The 22,940-nt window shown below is 36.6% G+C and overlaps 2 protein-coding genes and 1 pseudogene across 5 annotated transcripts; 2 read left to right on the top strand and 1 right to left on the bottom strand.

The window, feature by feature from the left end:
• Positions 1–1,059: 1,059 nt before the first annotated feature.
• On the top strand, positions 1,060–4,205 carry LOC114819315 (uncharacterized protein At3g52155, chloroplastic). Of its 2 annotated transcripts, XM_029087736.2 has the most exons (6): positions 1,065–1,510; positions 1,621–1,720; positions 1,915–2,094; positions 2,174–2,291; positions 3,260–3,327; positions 3,952–4,205. In XM_029087736.2, exons 1-5 carry the CDS (start codon positions 1,228–1,230, stop codon positions 3,323–3,325), a joined length of 747 nt encoding a protein of 248 aa, XP_028943569.1. In that variant the 5' UTR covers positions 1,065–1,227; the 3' UTR covers positions 3,326–3,327; positions 3,952–4,205. The 2 variants fall into 2 exon arrangements, with proteins under 2 accessions (XP_028943568.1, XP_028943569.1); XM_029087735.2 differs by lacking the exon at positions 3,952–4,205 and having other exon boundaries at positions 1,060–1,510; positions 3,260–3,490.
• Positions 4,206–6,853: 2,648 nt separating this feature from the next.
• On the top strand, positions 6,854–15,425 carry LOC103414554 (uncharacterized; annotated as a pseudogene). Its single transcript, XR_011571999.1, has 14 exons — positions 6,854–6,997; positions 7,258–7,379; positions 7,510–7,596; positions 7,695–7,784; positions 8,039–8,165; positions 8,245–8,339; positions 8,576–8,699; positions 11,977–12,074; positions 12,745–12,838; positions 12,932–13,114; positions 13,898–14,038; positions 14,138–14,194; positions 14,485–14,622; positions 15,054–15,425. The product of XR_011571999.1 is annotated as an uncharacterized protein (transcript).
• A 1,386-nt stretch (positions 15,426–16,811) lies between these two features.
• On the bottom strand, positions 16,812–20,693 carry LOC103414537 (myb family transcription factor PHL7-like). 2 transcript variants are annotated; one of them, XM_008352916.4, is made up of 7 exons: positions 20,373–20,693; positions 19,545–19,776; positions 18,788–18,864; positions 18,611–18,653; positions 18,413–18,470; positions 18,071–18,140; positions 16,812–17,579 (listed from the first exon to the last, which is right to left on the bottom strand). In XM_008352916.4, exons 2-7 carry the CDS (start codon positions 19,669–19,671, stop codon positions 17,034–17,036), a joined length of 921 nt encoding a protein of 306 aa, XP_008351138.1. In that variant the 5' UTR covers positions 19,672–19,776; positions 20,373–20,693; the 3' UTR covers positions 16,812–17,033. The 2 variants fall into 2 exon arrangements, with proteins under 2 accessions (XP_008351138.1, XP_008351144.1); XM_008352922.4 differs by having other exon boundaries at positions 18,413–18,461; positions 20,373–20,633.
• Between the last annotated feature and the right edge of the window lie 2,247 nt (positions 20,694–22,940).

The following is a 22,940-nucleotide window of genomic DNA, read 5'->3' as shown; positions in this document are numbered from 1 at the left end:
TTTTAAACTCAAACACAACCGTCGCTACGCAACTGCAATTGAGTCCCGAACTATTAAGAACAACTCCACTTCTTAGGACAATAATATTCAAGTTATTATATAATTGACAATTATTGATTGGGGGTGCCTATGAGTCTATGACTCTATGCCATCTCCCTCCCCCAAAGTAAAGCGCCTAAACCTCTCAAACCTTCTTTGTCGTCGGCCTCTTGCTCTGGCTTGAGGTCGGCGGCAACCTAGCCCTTCCCTTCTCGCCCTCCTCTCTCTTCCTCTCTCGTCCACCCTTTATTTCATCACTATCTCCCATCTCTCCCTGGTTTTCGCCCTTCTTCTTCTCCTTTTTCCACCCTTGTTTCCTTACTTTCTCCCCTTCTCTCCCTCTCTTTCCTCCTGATTTCCCCATCTCTCCTTTTTCCTCCAACTCCACCACAGTTTTTCCCTCTCCAAGCCACCATGGTTGGAGATTTAGTTTATATGTATTTGCATTTAGCTTTCGTTTGTTTTCTGTTTGAGCATTTTGTGTCTCAAGTTGCTCTGAGCTTGGTCTCTATTTTCTATAAGTTTATCTCATATTTATTTTATTTGCCTTATTCCTCTCCAAACATCGCTCCTCACCATGAATCTTCTACCAACTACCCTTTAAAAGTGCATTTTGCACTATTTGGTAGGATTATGGGAGCGCTCCCAGCGCGGGTAGCTTGCCTACCCCCATTTTCCTTTCATCCATTTGGTTTTTTAGCCTTTCTTCCGGGTGGTGGTGATGGATCTGCGGTGGTGGTGTGGCTGTTTTGGTTGAGATGGTTGTCTAGGTTTTTCAATTTGGTTGCTGCTATGGGCTGCTCACTTCGGGCCCTCCTCATTATAGTTTGGGTTTATGGAGTTGGGCTTTTGCTTGGCTATTTTAGACTCTCTTTTGAAGTTATCCTTATCTTGTATTAGTTTTTTCTTTAAATGAAATTTACTTTGTTTGTCCAAAAAGAAAAAAACACAACAGTCACTTGTGGAACTTAAAAATTAAAAAATAATAAAATAAAATAAATAAAAGTATAAGCTACACGCGCCACGTGGAAACACAAGTGACCCTCCGGACTCCGAAACCAAGAGTGAGTAGCCACTGGAGGGAGAGAGCGGCGTTTAGCATTTCAGTCAGCTCCGTCCCTCCCCAGTCCTCAGCTTGCTCTCAAGACTCAACTCTCACTGAATACTAATAGTCGAGAATCTGGCAGTATGAATGCGGTAACTCTCTTTAACCATAGCATTAATTTGAATATTCAGCAGCATAGTTTCTCTTTCCCACCGGCTGCGAATCCCAAGTGGCCCAGAGCCTCTTCAAGTTCAATCCGTCGCAGAAACGCTAGCAGTGGTACTAGGCCTTCATCTTCACCTTTGGTCGTGGAAGTGGAGAGCAAAGCTGTTTCTGATTCTGAACAAACTCCTCCTCCATCCGTTGCTCGTCGCCTAATTCTGCTTCGTCACGCCAACAGTTCCTGGGTAGACCCTTCGCTAAAAGGTAGGTTAGGTTTCTCTAATATTTTTCTTTTTTTTTTCACTACATATTACCTAGAGAGAAATTATTCTATTTATTTATTGAATTATTATATGAAAATGATTAATTTATAGATCATGATCGCCCCCTGAGTGAAAGAGGACAAGCCGATGCTGTCAAAGTCTCTCTCAAACTCCAACAGTTGGGTTGGATTCCTCAGCTTATTTTATCTAGGTAAAGTATATTATACTACTAATTAAGGGCAATGGCAATTTCTTGTGGAGTACTTAACATGATAAAACATTGTTTTGGAGTGCCGGATGACTATCTATTCATAGGAGTGGAAATAGTAGCTGGCATTGGCATACACTTGTTATTAGTTTTCCGAAAATAAATTTGGTTTCTTAGCTGGCCTGTTTGGGCTGTAGCAATGCAGTGCGAACTAGGGAGACTCTTACTATAATGCAGCAACAAGTCAGAGGCTTCTTGGAGGCTGAGGTCCATTATATTTCCAGCTTTTATTCCATCGCCGCCATGGACGGGCAGACAGCTGAGCACCTTCAACACATTATCTGTAACTATTCTAGGGACGACATACTCACTGTCATGTAACCTCTGCCTCACTACCTATTTGTCCTGTGCCAAAATGGAGGAATTGTAATATTACAACATGTTCAATTTGTACAGGTGCATGGGGCATAATAGGGGTTGGGAGGAGGCAGCCTCAATGTTCACTGGTGCCTCCATAGAACTCAAGACTTGCAATGCTGCTTTGCTTGAAACTACTGGGAAATCTTGGGATGAGGTTAACCATTTTTCCTTTCATTAATCTTTTATTTTCTATAATCAACTTGCATCTGGTCGTTTATGTGTGATATACACATATTAAACAATCTTTGGATCAATGTTTTGGCATTGCAATACACATGGATGACCAAAACTATAGGTTTCTTCAAAGTGGTTTTTATTTGGAGTTTAATTGATACTTATTATAAAGGAGAACACTGTTGACATTTGCAGCATCTTATCGCATTAGGCTCATAAACAACTGCCATGAAGTACTGGCTAAAAAAATTCAACAAAATGGCACTTGTCCCTTTGGAACATAACCCATTCAGTTGGCACACCATTCCTAACATTAGCAGACAGGCTTTTGAGAGCCTCCCTAAGATTTGACACTTAATTATGGATGCATAAGTCTATAACATCATTTCTGCGACTTGTAAGTTATGCAAAAATCATAGAAGGAAAGGTTGAGGAGAGATTACATTGGTTCGTGTAACATCCTTTCTGTCTTTTCTGCTTTCTGATCAGCTGTGCTATTCACACTAGATGTAAACGAATTTAGAGTTGATGTTACTAGATTAAGAAGAAAATGGAGTTTCCTGTGACTGCTTTGGTCATACGATCTGGGGCAAAATCATTAAGACTACGTTTGGACAATGGACTTTAAATTTTTATCGAACTTAGGATAAATTTATTAGGAATCAATTCAAAAATTAAATAGAGGAACTTGAAAATGACCAGATGCAATTCAATTGATAGAACTTTGAAATGGCACCTTGAAAAACCTTTGTTTGGTGTCTTTGTAGTGTATTTCTAGTGTTTTGGTAGTAGTATTTTGTAGTGTTTGAGTAGTTAATCTGTAAGGTCCTTGTAGTGCATTTTTAATAATTGAGTCTCTTAATTCCTGGTACCTTGAAAGCCCCTCATCCAAACATAAGGTAGGGATTTTCTACTTCACTGTTTATTAATCCTGCATTGTTGTTACAGGCATTTACTTTGGCAGGACTTGGGGGGTGGAAGCTGCAGGGCATTGTGAAACCTGTTAGACTATAAAGGTTAGCTTAGGATTATGCCAAGTGTTATGTATTAGATGTGTGCCATGTGTCACATGTGTATTAGATGAGTTAGTTATGTGAGGATGAATTTATATATAAACAAATGTTGTAATAATTCTATGACACATAGTGAAATATTGAAAATATCAGTTTTCCCTCTCTACCTTCTCTCTCTACCTTCTCTCTCTAAACCTCTGTAAGCTTTGTTATCAAAACCAAGTATCAGTCTATAAATTTTGCGAAGTATCTCGAATATTTGATATTTGGTTGGTCTCTTTGTAGCTAATTTTAATTCTTGTCCAATCATCCGACCTCTTTATATCTTTTGTGAAATTTTCTTAACTTGGTGTTTGGATGAGGAAAATAAACTATAAAATTTGGAGAAATGTAAAAATTTTTAAATTAGCATACACTAATTCCTGTGTTCAGATTCATAAGTAAAGGAACTTAGAAATCCAATTGAAAAATTCTTGGAATTTGGAGGTCATAAATTTAATCGTGGTAATTCCATCATTTTGGAAGAATATTTCCATTCTACTGAATCCAAAAGAATTCTACGTGGTAAAAAATAATTGTAATTCCAGGTTGGCAGTAATAGTTTAACTAAAGATTCTAATTGTGCAGGCTTTAGATTGGTGCTAGAAGGAAGTGCCGGCGGTGTGCTACATGGAAGACAAAGTTTGATTGGTGCTAGAATTTTTAATTGATTTACTTTCTGAAGTTTAGTAGAGATTGCCACCGGTTCTGATATAATACTAAACATTGTAAAGTGATGCTGATGCAGTCGACGCTCAGTTAGAAGGAGGTTGGTTGGTTTTGACATCTTTTGTCTGATTGAACAGCTAATTCTCCATTAAATTGAGGAGTTCTTTATTTAATGTGGTACAAATGCGACTTACATATCACGAGCACCACACTCAACATGTCATCAATTTAATGAAGATCCAAATGATCCATGAGAAAGCAAAAAAAAGTATAAATTGATATGCTTTAAAAATCTCAGGGTGCAATGTGAAAATAATTAAAATCTCATGGCTTGCTTTGAAAATAACCCAAACATTGAGGGTGTGAACTGTGACATGTAGTTTACATACATTTTTTCGGTCGCAGGAAATTTTGGTTACAAAGAGTATCAAATTAATCTTTATGTTTCTTTTGGAGAAAATAACTCTTTATCCTTGGAGAAAACAACTCTTTATTCTTTTTTAGTTTTTTAACCAAAATAATCCTTATGATTGATATAACTCCTCATATTGATCTATAAAATTTGAAGTCAATATAAGTGGTTCTTGATGATGACCAAACTGAGGGTGGCTTAACCAAACAGTCTTCCTTCCTCTATGTTCTGCTTTGGCAGTTTACTAGTATTAGTTACTTGTGGTTTACAAATCTCAATTCAACACTCTTGATATACGCAGCCAAAAAAGAATTTGCGAAACGGCAAAAGGTTGGATGCTTTCTAAGTCCAATTACATTGCCTTTTGTGATTACTTTTCTACATGTCTTATTTCTATTACTTGTTGGTCTGTTTGTTTCTTCCATCCTATTCTCAGTTCTAGCGAAGAACTTCTCCGTCTTCTTCCACACTCGTATGGAAAAGATATGAATATTTAATTGGTGGAGAACTTCTCTATCTAATATTGGTTGTCCTTCATAAAATTTTAGGGGTAATATATTTTCGTTTGGTGTTTTATTAAATCTTGGCTTGACTCAAATAGCATTCTATGGGCAGTAGAACAAAGTCTCTTTAATTTTGTTTCCCCTGGTGCTCTTCTAACATGGTGATGGGTTCTTCGTTCATTTAATTTGTTTTATTTAGTGTATAAAATCGTCTCTAATTTTGTTTAATAATATTCATTTTATCTTTGTCTTCCATGCACTCAAAAAGAAAGGATCGAAGTTAACGTAGAATTGGTGTATAATCGAATTGATTATGGGATTGTATATTATTGGTTATAACGAAAGGTAATATTTCAAATGAAGATAAGGTATGCCATTCATCTCCTTTTTTTCTAGTTTCAATCCAAAAGTTCTAACTATCATGGTTATTATTATTTTATTTTTAACAATCTATAGTTATTTTAGGGTCATTTTGGTTCTAGTCCCTAATTAAACTACTGCCCCTAGCATCATTTGAGGGATTTTACTCATGCACTTGTGCATTCAATATCCCACGAATTATGAAATTTAAACAAATTCAAATAACACTTTTACAATATAATAATTACTTTAAAATTAATAATAGAGTAATATTATTCTTCACATAGTTCTAGCAAAAAAAATAATGTACCCACAAAATTATTAATTTATTTAAAAAATAAATATTGATATATTATAAAACATAACACAAATACATGTAATTAGCATGAGTACACATATTCAGCAAAATAAATATGGGTATTAAAATTTAAATTTATGGGTGCAAACTGAAATTCAAAATATATTGGTACAAATTTGAAAAAAAGGTACAAATAAAAATTTAAATTTATGGGTACAAATTGAAATTAACAAGAATATTGGTACAAATTTGAAAAATAGGTAAAAATAATAATATATGAAAAATACTAAAAACATATATTTGGAAATGATTAATAAGTTTTTCATTTTCAAAATTGACATAAGTTTTTTAGTACATCAATATATTTTTACATTACGGGAAGGGGGAGTTCAGCTAAGCCACATAATGAGCAATCTAATTTGGTATCGAATTCGCCATCCACAAGATTCAAACCCAAAATCTCTCATTTCCAAGTAAAGAGGAATACCACCAGACCAGAGTATTGAGTGACTAAAATTAACATATGTTGACATATAAATAATTTAATATTCAAATAATGAGTCAAAAGACCTTGATCGAAAATGAAAAATAAATAAAGTTTTAATTAATGAGAAATGAAAATGAATGATGAAAACCTAATTTATCTGTTATTTTATTATTACACTAGTACATGTCCACACACAAAGTGTGTATGAAAAATTTTACTTTTGTTTTTTAAATTAAAGGAGAGAGTAAGAGAGAACTGGGAGTAGGGAGAGAGGTTTTTCTTTTTTCTTTTTTTATTTTTTATTTTTTATTTTTTTAAATTAGATGGATACAATCATCTGTAAGTAAGGCTTAAACAAAAAATGCAAAATTTTGTTTTGTGTAATTATATTATTGTCTTTAAATTTTTTATTGTGATAAAAGATAAAAATATTTTTTCATTATCTTTTGGTTGACAATGAAGATTTCATTAATATGTACTTTATATAAATTCGCTTGATTCACTTTTATTCTTGCGAGCATATTTTTCTCATGTGTATATTATTAAGGGAACTTTAACGAAAAACTCTCTATATTGTTCACTCTAACGAAAAATCATATTTTTACACTAAAATGTCAATTATGTACTATTCAGTTTACCATTTATTTTATCTTTATCGTTTAAATTCAAAGTTTTCAAATCATTTTCATTAGTTCTATTATTATTATTATTATTAAAGTAACAGCAAGAGGGTGGGTTTGTTTTGATTTATGATTTGTGGCGAGGTGTCCGGGTTTCTTTGTATACAACTGTAAAGTGGGAAATTGCGGCTAGTTTCTGGAGCTCACGGTGTTTCTGGAGGTTGCTCACGGGGCAATGCTCCTGCCCTAGCCAATAGCCAATAGCCAATAGCCAATAGCCATAGGGTAAAAAGCTCTGCTCTTATTCGCTCTTTAGTTGCATTCATAAGATAAAGAGTTGGGTGATGAGATCTGGAATTCTATTTCTGAATTTGATTTCTTTTCCCTCCATATATTTGTTCCTTTCTTCTTTCTTAATGATAATTAACTAAAATAGTTTCTCAGATTTGGCCAAGCATGTAATTCCTTGTGCATTTCATTTAGCTTCTTTTTTTTTTGTGGACTTTTGAGGGAATTTTGAAGTGAAGGGGATTCTCACTTGTCAGGAATCCTCTGCTATCTTTTTTTATTTTGTTATCTGTCAGAGTTAAGGGTTGGAGTAGCTTTGAGGGACGCTTGGAAGCAAGATGATCCATCAGTTCATTAATTTTGTCATTCGCCCTCCCAGGTATGCATCTCATCTCATGATGCTTCTTGGTCTCAGTTTCATTGACCAAGACGATACCTTGAACTTCATATTGGTGATTTTTTTTGTCTTTCCCTTGCTCATTTCTACGCATCTGCAATGTTGTAAACAGGGCAGAGTATAACCCAGATCAATATCTTTGGGAAAGGGATTTCACGCTTGCAGGCAGAGCATACAAACGACAGGACTTTGGAGGCAAGTATGGCCACCAGTTACCGCTTATCAGAACATTCTTGTTTTCGCTTGGCAGCAATGTTAGATTATATGTTTTAAATACTTGCAGCTTACGAATGCTAGGGGCCATACCTTGCGGTGTAGTCATTATCTGCCTTCACCTTTCCCCGATGATGTTTCTCTTCCATGTGTTATATACTGCCATGGAAACAGGTGTGTAATGATTATTTGAGAATTTTTTCTTCCCTTTTTAACAAAGTAAATGTGTATGTGATTATATGCACTTGGGGTGTGTTTTGGGTTCCACCTATACATTGTGGTTATAAACAGATTGTTGAACATCATACATTATTTTCACTTCTCCTACACAGCGCTCTGGTGTGTTTTAAATAATTGAACATAAGTGTTAAAGGTGCTTTATAGACAAAGAGGTAGAACTGACTCTGTGGTAATGGACAACAATGCAGTGGGTGTCGGGCAGATGCAAATGAAGCTGCTGTAATGCTTCTTCCATCAAATATCACCGTTTTTACTCTTGATTTTTCTGGTTCAGGATTATCTGAAGGTAACTATGTAAGCCTTGGTTGGCATGAGGTATGGTGTAACTTTCATTGTTACTTTATGCTTACTTTTCTCACTTTGTGCAGTTTGTAATTTTTTCTTTCCTGCTCAGAGATATGACCTTAAGATTGTGGTTTCATATTTAAGAAGCAAAAAGCAAATCTCGCGTATAGGTCTTTGGGGGCGATCTATGGGTGCAGTCACATGGTACATCGTCTTGTCATTTGTTGGCTCATCATTAGGTTAACTTGTATCATTGACTCAGATATGGAAGGGTCTTCTGGGATTCTTCAACTTGTTACTGCATTAAAAATTCGTATTGGCTTGATGGTCAAAGATAGTTATATTCTTCTTCGAGCATAAAGAAACACTTCTACATTTTGCATTCACATAAACATATTTTTTAAACTCCTGAAGTAATTAACCTCATATGTGTAATGCAGCCTACTTTATGGAGCAGAAGACCCTTCCATTGCCGGAATGGTGTTGGATAGTGCCTTTTCAAGCTTGTATGTTCTAATGATGGAACTAGTTGATGTATACAAGATTCGGCTTCCTAAATTTACAGTACAATCTCTCTCTCTCTTCACCACCCCCCCCCCCCAAAAAAAAAAAAAACACACATTTCTCTTAGCATCCACATTGTATGATGCATGCTAGACTACGAAGATAAATTCGTCATTGCAAAAACTATAAACAAATGCTCCTGCAAAATAATTTTTTTCAGCTGGAGCATAAAAGCTTGTAGATTGAAAATGGCATGGCCAGGACTAGTAGTTGACATAATTGGTGAAATATAATTTTGACTCTTGATACCACTAATTAAGTTAAGAACCAGACAAGGTCAACGTGGCCAACCCAAATCTGTATCGGATAATAATTATACAAATGTATCTGCCAACCTACCTACATACAGTAACATACAGCCACATACGCTCGACGCCTATTCACACAGATGGGAAAAATGATCTCTTGCCAGGCTGTAGCATATCATGTTAGCTGCACATTCGAACACAAGCTTACAAAATAACATTCAAGACTTTTGAACGAGAGAAACTACTCTTTTTATATAATTTGTTTATAATATGGAGCTAAAATAAAGAGGCAACGTAAGGATGTAATAGGTACTAATCTCTTTCTTCAATAAGGGGTAATCCATGGGCTGAGATGTTTTAAGACCTTGTGGTAGAGAAAGTGGAGATGGGATCGAAGATATGGAAATGCTGAACTTTAGCTGTATTCTGGGTGGAATGGTCAGGAGATGAACAAGAAGGTTTTTGAAAATTATAGAGGTGAGGGCGTGGAGGCTTTATGTAAAGTAAAGATTTTGGACTTCATTTTAGGCTTCTTCTGTTTCCAAAGGCTTTGAGACGTTGCAAGGATGATGCTGTGAGAGTTCTGGCAGAATTTCACAATAATGGGGTGGTTAGCACAACGACGAATGAAGCCTATATTTGCTTAATGTTGAAGAAGAGTGATTCTTTGAAGATTGGAGACTACAGATCCATTAGCCTTGTTACTTGATCTTTACAAGATTATTGCCAATGTTCCAGCTCTAAGACTTAAGGAAGTGCTCCGTGTCATTATCTCTAAAGCTTTAGGGGCTTGTTTGAAGGGTAGGCAGATTCTTGATGCTATTCTGGTGGCGAATGAAGCAGTAAAAGAGACTACATCGAAGAAAACAGGATTGGTTTTCAAGATTGACTTTGAGAAAGCTTACGACCATGTCAAGTGGAATTTTCTAGAGTTTGTGACGGAGATGAAATGTTTCAGAGACAGATGGAGGAGATGGATTTATAGGTGTATTAGGTCAACTAAGTTTTCAATTTTGAGTAAGTAGAGTCTATTATCAAGGGAATCCTTTATCCGCTTTTCTTTTCAACTTGATGGTGGTTGCCCTTAACTGATTAATTGAGAGCGTGAGAGGTTCAGACTTCAGATTAGTTGAAGATATTCGTATGGGAAGGGATGAAGTGGATGGAGACTACTTCTTTGCAATTTGCAGATGACATTTTTTTCTTTTTCCCAGGGAACAGTCTAGTTTGGAAGAATCTTGCATCTGCTATTTGAGTGTTCTTGCGGGCAGTCAGGGCTTAAAGGTAAATAAGGCAAAAACCTCTCTTTTCATCATTAATGTCGACGCCTCTTTTGTGGAGATTTTGGCTAACTCTTGGATGCACAGTCAGCGCTTGGCCAACTAAATAATTGCGCCTTCCTTTAGGCAGGAATCCTAGAGCCATCTCGTTCTGAACCTGGTGGTTGAAAAAATTGAGAAAAAAGGCTTCAAACCTGGAATCGACTTTTCTTTTTAGGGGAGGCAATCTAGCCAAATCCATGATGCTTTGGGAAAATTTCCAATCTATTATCTATCCTTATTTAAGATTCCCATGGGAGAGGCTTCAAGGAGGGAGAAGTTGATAAGAGGTTTCGTTTGGACACGTGTGGGAGATGGCTTCAAAGAGTAGGATTGGGGGAGGTCTGAGAGTTGGGAATCTGATGGCCAGAAATTAACAAGGGTGTGGGAGAAGTAAAAAGGGGTGTGTGGATATCACACCCCCCCCCACCCCCAGAAATATAGCCGTCCTCGATAAGTGGCTGTGGAGATTTTGATATGCTTGGAAGAATTATGGCATTATGTGATTAAAAGAGAACATGGTATTTCAAACAACGGACGAGTCTCCAACATTGCGTATGGTGGACCATGTCATAGTCCAGGGAAGGACATCTCCCATGGATACAATTTTTCATTGTGAACTGCCTTTTTCTTGTGGGAAAAAAGTGCTAGAATCAAGTTTTGGAAAGATACGTGGTTGGGGAACTCTTTACTTGAATCTTGATTTCCAAGGCTTCACAATTGTTTGCTTGTCGTCACAATATGGTTATTTCTTGCATTTTGGACCTTGCTAATGGCTAGAGGAACTGAAATTTTGAGTTCAGAATGAATTTGAATGTGAGGGAGGAGTAATCATCTCTTTTGTGCTTGACTCTGCTTATTTTCAAACCTCTATGAGGGATTCAAGGAAAATGGACCCTGGAAACCAATGGGAATTATTCATGCAAACCCTACTACGGTCTCATCACTAATCATGACACCAAAAGCTCTTTTTCTCCTTACCGCCCGATCTGGAAATCTAGGGTATCTAGGGTTTGTTGCCCTTGCTAAGGTCAATACTTGTGACATGGTTCAAGAAGACGACCTTAGTTTAGTTTCTCACCTCAATGGTGCTTCTTGTGTATGTCTGATTTGAAATGTTCTGGTCATTCTTTTCTTCACTGTCTGGTTTCCTTGGGCTTATGGTTGAAGCTGGTCAGGAAGATGGTATAACTTGAGTACTTCCAAGGTATTGCTTTTCTCTTAGCCAAACTCATGTTCTGGTTTAGAAGGGTAAGAAAGCTAAGGTTATGAAGGGTTGGTTCACGCGGTGGCAAAGCTATGGGACAGAGTTCAGTTTTTGTCTGCCCTTTGGGCCTGGGTTTCCCCTGAGTTCAGGGGAATTTCTCTCTTTCATTTGTTTAGAATAGATAGGGTCAGCCTTATGGTTTGTATTTGGGTGTTTTAGCTCTTTTGCAGTTAGCTGTGTTTTTCCCTGCTTTCTGTTTGTGGTGGTGTTCTGGACCATTCTCTTTGTTTCTCTTTTCTTCTTAATAATATTGTTTATTTATAAAAATAAATAAAAATTATCCCCTGAAATTCCCAATATCAGTATCATTTTTAAGAAATTATTAGCATTTGCATGGTTGATAAAGCATTAATTATATTCATTCTGGTTCTTTATGTCATCTCTCCAGTCTTAACCCCTCCTTCCTTTTAACCTTAGTTTCTTTATCTCTTCCTTTTAACCAGGTTAAGATGGCAGTACAATATATGCGTCGGATAATTGAGAAGAAGGCAAAGTTTGATATCATGGATCTTAATTGTTTGCAGGTCTTTCTATATTAATAGTTTTCTTAATATTGGATGAGTTATCATTAGCCCCCTTCCCAGCTATCTCTTACAATAGTTGAAAAGTTACATTGCGGGGTCCACTCTGTTGTCTAGTCTAATTTGAACGTCTATTTTTTATGTTGCCTTTAAAAGAACATCCTTGCAAAAAAGAAAAAAAAAGAAAAAAAAAGCCAAACATCGTGTTTCCATTAAACAGACCCAAATGCATTTACTTTTCCATTCCTTTGTTGTTAGTAAACTCATGAATGGGAATCATACGCATTCCCTTCAAATCCTTGATTGTTAGTAAATACAAGAATGGGAATGATACCCATTCCTAAACAAATCCATTTCTTGTAATTTTCGAATTGGCTGGTCTTTTGAGTAGATTATTCTTAAAAGGGGACTTAATAAATGGGTTGGCTGGATTATTGAACCACATTACAGGGCCACTATCAGTTTGTCCCTTATTTTAGCTAAGAAGATCATAAATGTGTCATTTCTTAGGGATGAGTTAGACACATGCTGAACCCATACTTGTTATTTTTAAACTCTCTGCAGCCATTAGATCATTTATATGCATAAGCGTGTGTGTATAATCTACCACTATATATATTATTTTCTGAAAAGAACCTTAATCTACCACTATATATTAAATTCGGTCATTTGTGTAATACTGGCAGGTAGCAACCAAACATTCATTCCTGCTTTATTTGGACATGCCAAGGATGACAAATTCATCCAAACCCATCATTCTGACATCATTTACAAGTCTTATGCGGTATTGCCCTCGTTGAAGGATCTTACACTTACCTTAAAGTACTATGTTGCACTTGATACAGTGAGAAACAAATACATCTTTGATGCTTTGCAGGGGGACAAAAATATTATACATTTCGATGGTGATCACAACTCTTCTCGACCACAGTTTTATTATGATTCAGTTTCCATTTTCTTCTATAATGTTCTCCATCCCCTGCAAACGTCTTCTCATTCATGTAAGCTTGACAAGTATTATGGTTTGGGGGATTTGAAGATTGGTGCTGGTTTGGATGAGGTGATTTCTGTTTCATATGATATATTGTGGAAAACCTTCTTGTGTTACCATTGGTCATCAATTTTGTTATCATGACTGCTAGTATTGTACAAGCTGACGCTCCAACCAATGTACATATGCTTTTAAGAATCCTTGTGTCAATGGACTGTAGCTCAAATCGATACTTCGTAACCAAAGGGCATTTCTCCCAAAATCAAAGTGAGAGGATGGAAGTTAGAGCTTGTGGCAGTCATGCATCATTTTTATATAATAGTCACCACCAATCTTGGGAGCAGCCTCTCCATAAATGGGGGTAAGGCTAGCCGACATTCACCTCTCCCAAACCCTGCGTAAAGCGGGAGCCTTGTGCATTGGGTACGACCTTTTAGTCACCACCAATACCACCACCACCATCACCACGCACAGCTAATCTTCAAGCGTTATAGACCACGCTATGTTTCAATGTCAAAAAACAAACGCATACACATGCACAATCACCATCCTCATCCCCATTTGGTCATAAATGATAAGGTTCACTGAAAATTCTTCTATGCACTCTACGGCTGGCTTCCCAGTTATAATTCAGCGGTATCCTGTGCTTAAGGCAGGTGCTGCACAATAATATTTTAACAATGATCAGTTGTCAGCATTTTGTTATGGCTCATGTAATTGAAAAAGCCATTTACATTGACTATGCCTCGTAAGTCATAGCCACTATCTGGGATTGGGAAATAGAGCTCCACTACCATAGAGTGTTACATAATTTCCCGCACTAAAATGAATATGTCCCCACCCCTTTTGTAGGGCTTGTTATATGAGATCATTACTGGAGTTCATTCTGCGGGTACTGACGTGGCAAGTTCATCTTCTGCTCCTCCTGCCATTTCAACCACAAAATGTGTGGGCAAACTTCTTTATGAATTTGCACCAGCGACTACTGCTGTTGTATGTACTTTTTTTCTTTTAGTTTTTTTTTTACCGTTTCTCTCCATATTCTCCATTTTATTGAGTCATTCTGTAACATACTTGTTATTGAGAATGCAGGATTCTGTGAATGATGAAGCTGACACACTTAACAGTCACAAACCATCACATTTAGAGGTGACGTAAACTTTTAGATTTTTTTTTCCCCATCTTTTCAATTGAGGTCAGGCATCAGAGTAGAAAACCATGGATTGGCAATGGTTTTTGGTTAGCTTGGTAATGCAGATGATAGTTTCTTGTTCCAATGGAGTTTTGTGTGTTCATGTATTGATGAAGTGCTTTTTAAGTCAAGAAGAATTCAGTATACGTTGTATTAAAAGATAGATCATACTCGCGGCTCATATGACTTTTCAACTTGTCTGCTTCACAGATTGTAATACTGAAATACTGCAGTTATGGTTTTACAGGAGCAGACTAATGGTGAGAATGTAGAATGTTGTTCATATACAAGCTCAAACAGGGAGAGTTGGGGCAGATGCTCTTCATTAGGAGGCAGTGATGAAGAATCTTCTGCTGATTGCACAGCTGCTGGCAGCAGTCATCAGGTCTCTCTTTCTCACACAACGCCCAACACCCAACCTATGCCTCTGTTCATAATTCAGATTCCTGTAGAGACTTTTATTTTCTTCACACACCACTTAAAAGTTTTTATTTAATGTTAGCTTCTGTTCCGTGGGACTTGTCAGCATGAATTAAGGTGGTAATGTAATGTTATAGACTCATCTAGACCTGGATCCTGGCTCTTATGGCGTATGGGTTTAGTTTACTGAAGAATGGGAAATATTCTATCAGGATGTTTTAGGTACATTGGTCACTTAAAGAATGGGTACATGTATGTTTCTGGTATATTTGTATCGACTGGAAAGTTAATTATACATTACATACTATTGCACATTCTTCACGCACTGCAAAGGATTTAAAAAATATATTTCCAAGTTTATGTTTCATGATTGTAAGTTGTCCCTTTTGATTGTAGAAGAACCTTAAGGTGTTTGCGATGCCTCTTCGATGCATTCAACAAAAATCATCAGAGCTAAGAAAAGAGGAAAAGAAAAAGAAGAAAGTTCTCGTTGCTCCAAAGAAGACCAAGAGTGAGAAATTTGAAAAGTTAGAGGCCCTGAGCAAACGACTGCGTCTTTGCATCAGAAAGCGAGTGAAAAATTGCAGACATCCCACTTAGTGACTTCTGTAGTATAGAAGTGTTTGTAGCTACAGTTGTTTTACCGTATTGTTGGTGATGGATTCTTCAACCTTGTATGGGTTGTTAAATCCTTTTTTTTTTTTTTCCTTCTTGTTTAAAATCATTGATTGGTGCTGTTCTTATTTCTTTGTCATGGCCCTGTTCTAATTTCTGCGTGCCATTTTCGTGTCACATAAGGGTTCCATGAAGATCTATCAGTATCGGGTTCCTATTGCCCTCCGTCTCCCTCTCACGTGGCGTTCCAGTACCATAATGCAATGCAGAGGGAATCTGTTGGGCCATAGGAGGACTAACATGAACAGGTTCGCTGCTGCCACCCCGCGACAGTTTGTCATGTCAGATTCTGAACTCTTACTACTCCCGCACTTACTACTGATGCCGGCAATGCGGAGGGAATCTGTTGGGCCATAGGAGGACTAACATGAACAGGTTCGCTGCGGCCACCCCGCGACAGTTTGTCATGTCAGATTCTGAACTCTCGCTACTCCCGCACTCACTACTGATGCCTCCCATCCTACAAAGCAACTTCCCATATTACCCACTGATGAGAAATTACTTTTAAACTGACTAATTCAAATTTTAACAACCCCCTCGCCGAGCTAAGTCGCGCTAGCTTGTAACCCAAGTGGGGGCACCAAGGTGGCGGGATCGGTTCAGCTCGTTTGGCAGGACTTGCTGTTGCAATTTGCTGGCTACAAAAATAAATAAATAAATTTACTAACCCCCTCCGCTGCTTTCACTTTCACCTGCTTCTCTTTGACTTTTTTTTTCTTACATTTACTCTAATAAAACGTCTGCACGACAGTAAGACCCAGGCTATGGCCAAATTTCTAAGAGACAGAATTCTCGTCGGATCCTTCAATCACATCCGTTCATCGTATATCATGTGGTTAATTTTTGTTAAGTACTGTTTATATTCAATTTTAAATAAAAAAAATTACAATGATTTCTGACCACACGATGTATGATAAACAGATGTGATTGGAGAATCCTGCGAGGATCCTCCTGAAAATATCTCAAAGGTTTCCTTTATTAAAGTTGCCTGACACTACACTTGCGTATTTTTCACATACTATACATTTAGATACTATACAAGTCCCGTATTTTACTATGTTGCCTATATTGCCTTGATTTGGTTGAAAATTCTCTTGTTTGGGGTTTGCCAGGCTTCTTAAGTAAGATTCAGTATATTTAAAATCCGCACGTATTCTAACATACATGACATGATAGAATCTGTTAAAGAGTGCATGATTCCATCAATAATTTAAGGAATTTAGGCATACCCAATCCGTCGCACTGCGTGTTGAGGCCTACTCTTGAAAGTTCAAAACATTTTGGCGCTCGACTTTCTAACAAAAGCACTTCTAGGCTCTAGCACCCTCTGTAGTATTTCCTACAGAGGCAATCCCAACCAAAGCTCTTAGTTCTGGTTGTGATATTTGAATTTAAGTAACTAAGGTCAGCTAAGAATATCCGAAGATGGAAATCAGAAAACGCATCTAAAGAATATCTATCTGGCCACAAACAAGGAGCTGTGTAGTAAATAGTAATCATATTGCAGTAGAGTTACTAATTCCAACCGTTGATCACATCAATGCACTCCATCTAAATAAGGCACAGAGTTCACTGATGTGCTAGAAGCTTGAACCTGATTGATGCAGCACACCTGTAATTAGCAATATTCTTTCACTTGATTAGAGTCGAGACATATCTCCCAAGGAAACTCAGAGGCATTGAAAACTCTACAGTACTAAGCTACATGTCACTGCCTGCATCTTTTTCCAATTGATTTTCATTCCTGAATGAAATCCCGGATGAGGGATGAAACTGCTCCCTAGGCAGGAAAGCTGTATGTCCTTGCTGGTAGGAAGAGTTTAAGCTCGACTCTAGTATCTGGTGTGTAAGCACCGCTTCTGGATCAGTGAATGCTTCACCTATGTTAACCCGTAGCTTCTTTGTCAACCTCTCTGCTTTTGGACTCTCAGCTGGAGAACCAACATGACAACCTGAATCTGGAGTTAAGGGTTCACGATGCGATGAGAAAGATTCATCAATGGAAATGCTCTTGGCTGGCGCACATTCCTTGGCGGCCTTGTCTTGGAGGGGGCACTCTGAGGTTGGGGCAGGAGTTGCAGGATCAGTCTTGTTGTCAGATTCTGGGCAATTGTCACTTGACAAACGAGCTAGGTGCCCAGAGCCAGGTGCTTCTGAAAGAACTCCACTAAGTCGCTGCTGCTCTTCAATAATTTTCTTCAAGTATTTACCTTGGGCTTCTATCCGTAACTGTAGCTGTCTCTGTACCTGTTGGGCATTCATGAGTTCAGCTTATCAGCCCATGCTGGTCTGAACAAACTAGACCTTTCCCCCTTCCCCCTTTATCCTCTATGCATATGCAGCAAAATTTATAGTATGGTAGTTGGGTAGGAGACGGTTTTAACTGATCTCTTTGCTATCCAAGAACTTGGTCATTCAATCTTGCTAAGGATTTCTGACACTATCAACATCATTTTTTAGGGTGTACATTGCTTTAAGATAGGTGAATCCGAAATAGCTAATTTGAACTTTGAGTGGCAACAATAATCGTGAAAAGTATATACTTTAAGCGATATAATGCTTTGTAGCAAAGAAAAGATAAAAACCATTTGCAAAATCATTTCTTTTTTTTCAAATTGTTCATTGAATAGACATTTTTCTTATCTCAAGTGGATAACATATATATGCCGTTGATAAATGTACAACCTGGTGACAATACATGATTTTAATGGAATCTATATTCGGTCGAGAAAACATGCCTCTAATTGCTCATGTAGTCGCTTCTGCACCTCCATCTGCAGCTTGAGTGCTTCTGTGATTTGCATTCCACTGTGAACAGAAACAGTACATACTTCCTCACATCAATCAGCCAAACTGACAATTTACACAAACTGATAGTTTCACATGCAATAATAATTCAGTAATATTCTATTTTTGTATGCTCCATGTGGCTTAAAAACAGTGAACTAGATATGAATCCTTCAATTTTAAACTTTGACTTCAGGTTCCTTTAGAATAGAATACAGGGTTCTGATTGACATGGCCCATATCTTAGCTGATAACAGAAAGAAATGCCGAATATAAAAGGCAGATCTACTTACGGTGAACCATCCAAATTGGAAAGCACATCCCCAGGTTCTTTCTTGTCAGCTTTTTTCCCTTGCATAACATGTGAAGAGAATCACAATAAGGGTCCAATAATAATTCATCTTTGATAAGCCTTTATCACTATAGAGGACCTGCCTAATATGGAATCCGAATTCACAAATAATTAACATGAAAGAATCAAGTTCACCTACCATCAGATGAGGAGTCTGGTAGGTATTTTGCAAGTCGATATTTCTGAGTGCATCACACAAGCGATATTAGAGGAAACACCATCGAGAAAGAAATGTATCCTCACTCCTCACACCCGCCAAAAATAAGAAGAAAATAAAGGAAAAGTCAAGCATTGCACAGAAGGTATTTTTACATACCTGTAAATGGCTTTTTACATGGTATATGGTTAAACCTTGTACACCCATCACTCTCAACACACCTTTGGGCGTAGCACCTAGAAAAAGATTAAAAGGAAATAACATAAGATTAAATAAACAATATCACTACAGAAAGTGGACAGATGCCTGATGCCTCTATTGGAACTCAGAAATCCCTAGGTCATAATGCATCTATCTTAGATCTTTGGTCATGCAAAATATCATCTTCTGATCTCAACCAAGTTCTCAAACATATTACATACGCCACATATGTATGATAAAGTATGATTTAAACCTGGGACCAATTTTTATCCAAAGAATCATATATGATATATCTGGAAGGTCAATATGGGTCTGTGTTGGAATTCACTATGAATTGTGAGCTGAAAAACACTATCAACAAATTAAAAAACTGCTCTTCCCTCAGTTAAATGGAAAATTAACCTGATTTTTTTCTCTATGGTTTCACACAATAGGAGAGATTGCTCAGTAGCCCAGGACAAGAAAACCTATTAGATATACGTCTGGTACAAGAAATAGTTAATTACATTGTAGTTGATGAAACTATGGAAAAACAATGTAAAGTCAAGTCAAGATTTCGTCTACCTAAGTACAAAACAGGGTCAAAATTTTCCTTCATAAATATCACCTCCGACTTATATATAGTTTAATTCCCTCGCATCAGATAAATGCGACGACCAACCAAAAAAAAAAAAACAAATCCCAGTTGATCAGATAAAAGTTGAGGGTGACTCACGATCTGGGCCACCAAGTTGTGCCACAGCATCAACAAAGCGTTCATGAAGCTCATGCGTCCAACGCAATCGCTGTTTTGAGGCAAGGTTAGAATTGTTGAGACTGTTTCCTCCACTGACGAGATCCATTGTGTTGATGTCACTGTCAAACTGTTAACCATGAACAACAAAGTTGTTGCAGACTAAGCCTGAACTAGGAACATCCTTTAGTAGATACAGTTGCCATTTATATACCTAAAAACAAATGAAAAAGAGAGCCATAAAAATTCATAATGCACAAAAGTAAAGAATAAAAGAAAGAAAATTTAATGACTCATACCGACTAAAACCTTATCTAACACATCAATCAGATGAGAGAAATAATTTCATGCCAAATTTCCAAATAAGTAGCTTAAAATTCTTAAAAGGAATCATCATTTACTAAAATTCTGTGAATTATATATTCTTTTACAGTAAATAAGAAATAAACAGTCAAACTTGAATATAAGCCTGCAAAAAGGGAAGCATGGCAACTAGATTGTGGTAGAGCTATCTATCCATCTCTCATGACTATTCTACAACACTTGAAAGTATTGAAATATTAAAATTTTAATCTTTCGAAAGGCAGCGAGTTTAGGATTGGCACGGAGGACCAAGGGCTGCGTCACAATCTCATTCCAAAATGTCACCGAAATTAGGGTTTCATAAACAAGTAAGCTGCTAAATATTATTATGAATTCAGATTTTAGAGAGAAGGAAAATTATGCTTATATTCAATTCATTCATATTTGTTTGTTTGTTTAGGAGAATTGGAGAATTGGTGAAAGAAGAAGAGAAGCGAAGAGACTTACCCAACTCGGACGACGGATCTAGTCTCCTCCATCATATTCCAATTTCCCAACTTTGATCTCTCCTCTCCTCACCTCTCCTCTGCGTGTGTCGCCTCTGTCTGTGGTAGTAGTAATTCAAAAGAATTCAGAACAAGGAAGGAGGTCTGAGTTTTGGAGAAAATGACTCTATTTCTCAGACAGAAAGATGGTTTGGTCTCTGGTCTTAAGAAAGAGAGAGAGAGAGAAGGAGAGAGGGACAAGCGGTAGCACCAACCGAAGTATAAAAAGAGCTGAAAAAGACGAGACTTTAGGCCACGATCCTTCCTCGGGGGAAGAACCCAAGTACGAAACTAAGTGGGTAATTGGGCTTAATACCCTCTTTACAAACTCACTAACCAAAAGTAAGCATTCTCTCTAAAAAAAAATCTAAAATATCTTCATTATCCGCATAATGTTAATATAGACACAAAATTAGTAGATTACTGAAACAATATGAAAGGTATTTTGGTTAAAAATGACTAATAAAATTGCATTTTGAAAGCATAGCTAATTTTGATTTGTGTATTTGTAAAAGGGCTAGTAAGCCCAATTTTCCAACTAGTAACAAAATCAACCCCTTCTATCTTGTCTAACTTCTATTAATCAAATGTGATTTTATTTTTTCTTTTGTTGTGCATTGAGAATAATCAATTGTAATGTAAAACAAATACGTATTTGGTAAATTATAACTTTAAAAGTATTTAGCGTGTAAAAAATATTCTCACAATCTTTTATGCAAAATTGTTTTAATTGTGGATAATGACTAAAATGGACAAAATGTAGGGAATATGGTGATAGTGATCATTGTGGTGTTGGTGCTTGTGATGGTGACGATGGTGAAGGAGTCAGTGATGGTGGCGAAGATGGCAGTGGTAGTGGTAAAGAAGTTGTGGCGCCGAAGATGGTGGTCGCAACAATGATGGGGGATGCTAGTGGTGGTGGCATTGACTTGGCAGGTGATGATGAAGTTGAAAGAAGGTAGATAATGTCATTTTTTCAAAATCAATGTGTGTATCACAAGAATTAAAATATTTATCAAAGTCTATATTATGCTTCTAATGAAAACAACTTTAAAAAAAAACCTAAATGCTGCTTTCAAATTAGGTCTCTTACTGTCCTTTTATTCAAAAGTGCTCAAGAAAAACAGTAAAATCAAATATCAAAAGAAAATTAAAAACAAGAGACCTAACTCCACCTACCAACTCTACTATATTGTTTGCAAATAAGTAAAAAACCAAATATAATAAGACAACTCACATGTGCTAACAAATGACTGAAATTTTTATGCTATTTAGTACTACAATCTAGTGGTATTTCTTTTCACTTGTAAGTAAGAGTTCGATTCATGTCAAAGGCGAATTTGAACCACATTTTTGCTAGCCCATTGTGAGGTTTAGCCCACTCCCTCATCAAATTCAAAACATCAAATTTCAATTTGATGATTGACTTTAAATATTTTCCTCCCACCCGATATACCAAAATTTATTGCTTCATTTATGTTTTTTCTAACAAAAATTATCAAAGTTGGGTTGTTGTTGGTTTAAAAATCATAAAATAATACTTAAATATGCTAACATTTAAGGTAAAGCAAGTAAAATGTCTTTGGAAGTAGCAAAAATCATATTTGAAGACAGCATTAATTTTGACATCTCTTTGTCTATGTTATCTTAGCCTTCCTTTCCATATCAATTTTGACATCTCAGTTGGAATAAATGGTATGTCATTTGTTACTGTTATATGTATATGTGACATTTTTGACATTTCCGTTAAAGATGGTCTAATCTGCAACCTGCAAACTTGACGGAACTTGAATTCTCAATCCAATAATCCGTAGTCCAGAAACAGTGTTCATGCTACATAACCGACCTTTGAGTTTCTTGTCTCAACAAGAACAAAAACAAGTACCCTTAAGGAATCTGCTTGATAATATTCCGTCCATTGCCCAAACAAACAATTTGTATTTTTTCCGGCAATTTTGTCATCTTCCTTTGCCTCATTTTGGGAGCTGCACCTGTATTTGGAGTTTACTATTATCTTCTTATTACAAAACTCATATGATTCCCACTTGGCCACCTTTGGTTCTCTTCTATATAATTTAATTGTTATAAATACAAGAATTTCACTACTGGCCGGCTTGGAATTTGGAAAAACTAAAATGGCTAAATACGTTTTTAAATATTAAAATATTTTTTTACTATATCTGACAAAAAAAGTAAATAATCGTACACTATTATCTTTTTACAATGTAAATAGCACCTGTTATAGTTTTATTCTCCAATATATAAGAATAAGAGAAAGTGAATGTGATTTCTATATTATTAAGATTATTAAAAGAAAGAATACTTACATAAAATAACCGTCACATATTCTTTTTGTTTAATATGTTGTTATGCGTAAATTTGTTCCATATGTCAATATTTTTTTAAAATTTTCGATCGCCCGATATTATTGAATTAAAAACAACACAACAGAAATTGTTTCATTAAATTGATCTCATGGAATAGAGCAGAGCGCTACTCTCTCACAACTACACATTCAAAATGCTAATTA

The sequence above is a fragment of the Malus domestica genome, chromosome 10 (genome assembly GCF_042453785.1).
Source record: "Malus domestica chromosome 10, GDT2T_hap1".
In the NCBI taxonomy this organism is placed as follows: domain Eukaryota; kingdom Viridiplantae; phylum Streptophyta; class Magnoliopsida; order Rosales; family Rosaceae; genus Malus; species Malus domestica.
This window is presented reverse-complemented; position numbering and strand designations above follow the sequence as displayed.

Excerpts from the sequence above, each read along its gene's own strand:
- LOC103414537 (XM_008352916.4), bottom strand. The coding sequence starts at position 19,671 with ATGGATCTCGTCAGTGGAGGAAACAGTCTCAACAATTCTAACCTTGCC. Across the intron at positions 18,865-19,544 it reads ACAACTTGGTGGCCCAGATC|GTGCTACGCCCAAAGGTGTG; the intron begins GTGAGTCACCCT and ends ATCTTTTTCTAG. Across the intron at positions 18,471-18,610 it reads ACCAGACTCCTCATCTGATG|GGAAAAAAGCTGACAAGAAA; the intron begins GTAGGTGAACTT and ends ATGTTATGCAAG.
- LOC114819315 (XM_029087736.2), top strand. The coding sequence starts at position 1,228 with ATGAATGCGGTAACTCTCTTTAACCATAGCATTAATTTGAATATTCAG. Across the intron at positions 1,511-1,620 it reads GGTAGACCCTTCGCTAAAAG|ATCATGATCGCCCCCTGAGT; the intron begins GTAGGTTAGGTT and ends ATTAATTTATAG. Across the intron at positions 1,721-1,914 it reads CCTCAGCTTATTTTATCTAG|CAATGCAGTGCGAACTAGGG; the intron begins GTAAAGTATATT and ends TTTGGGCTGTAG.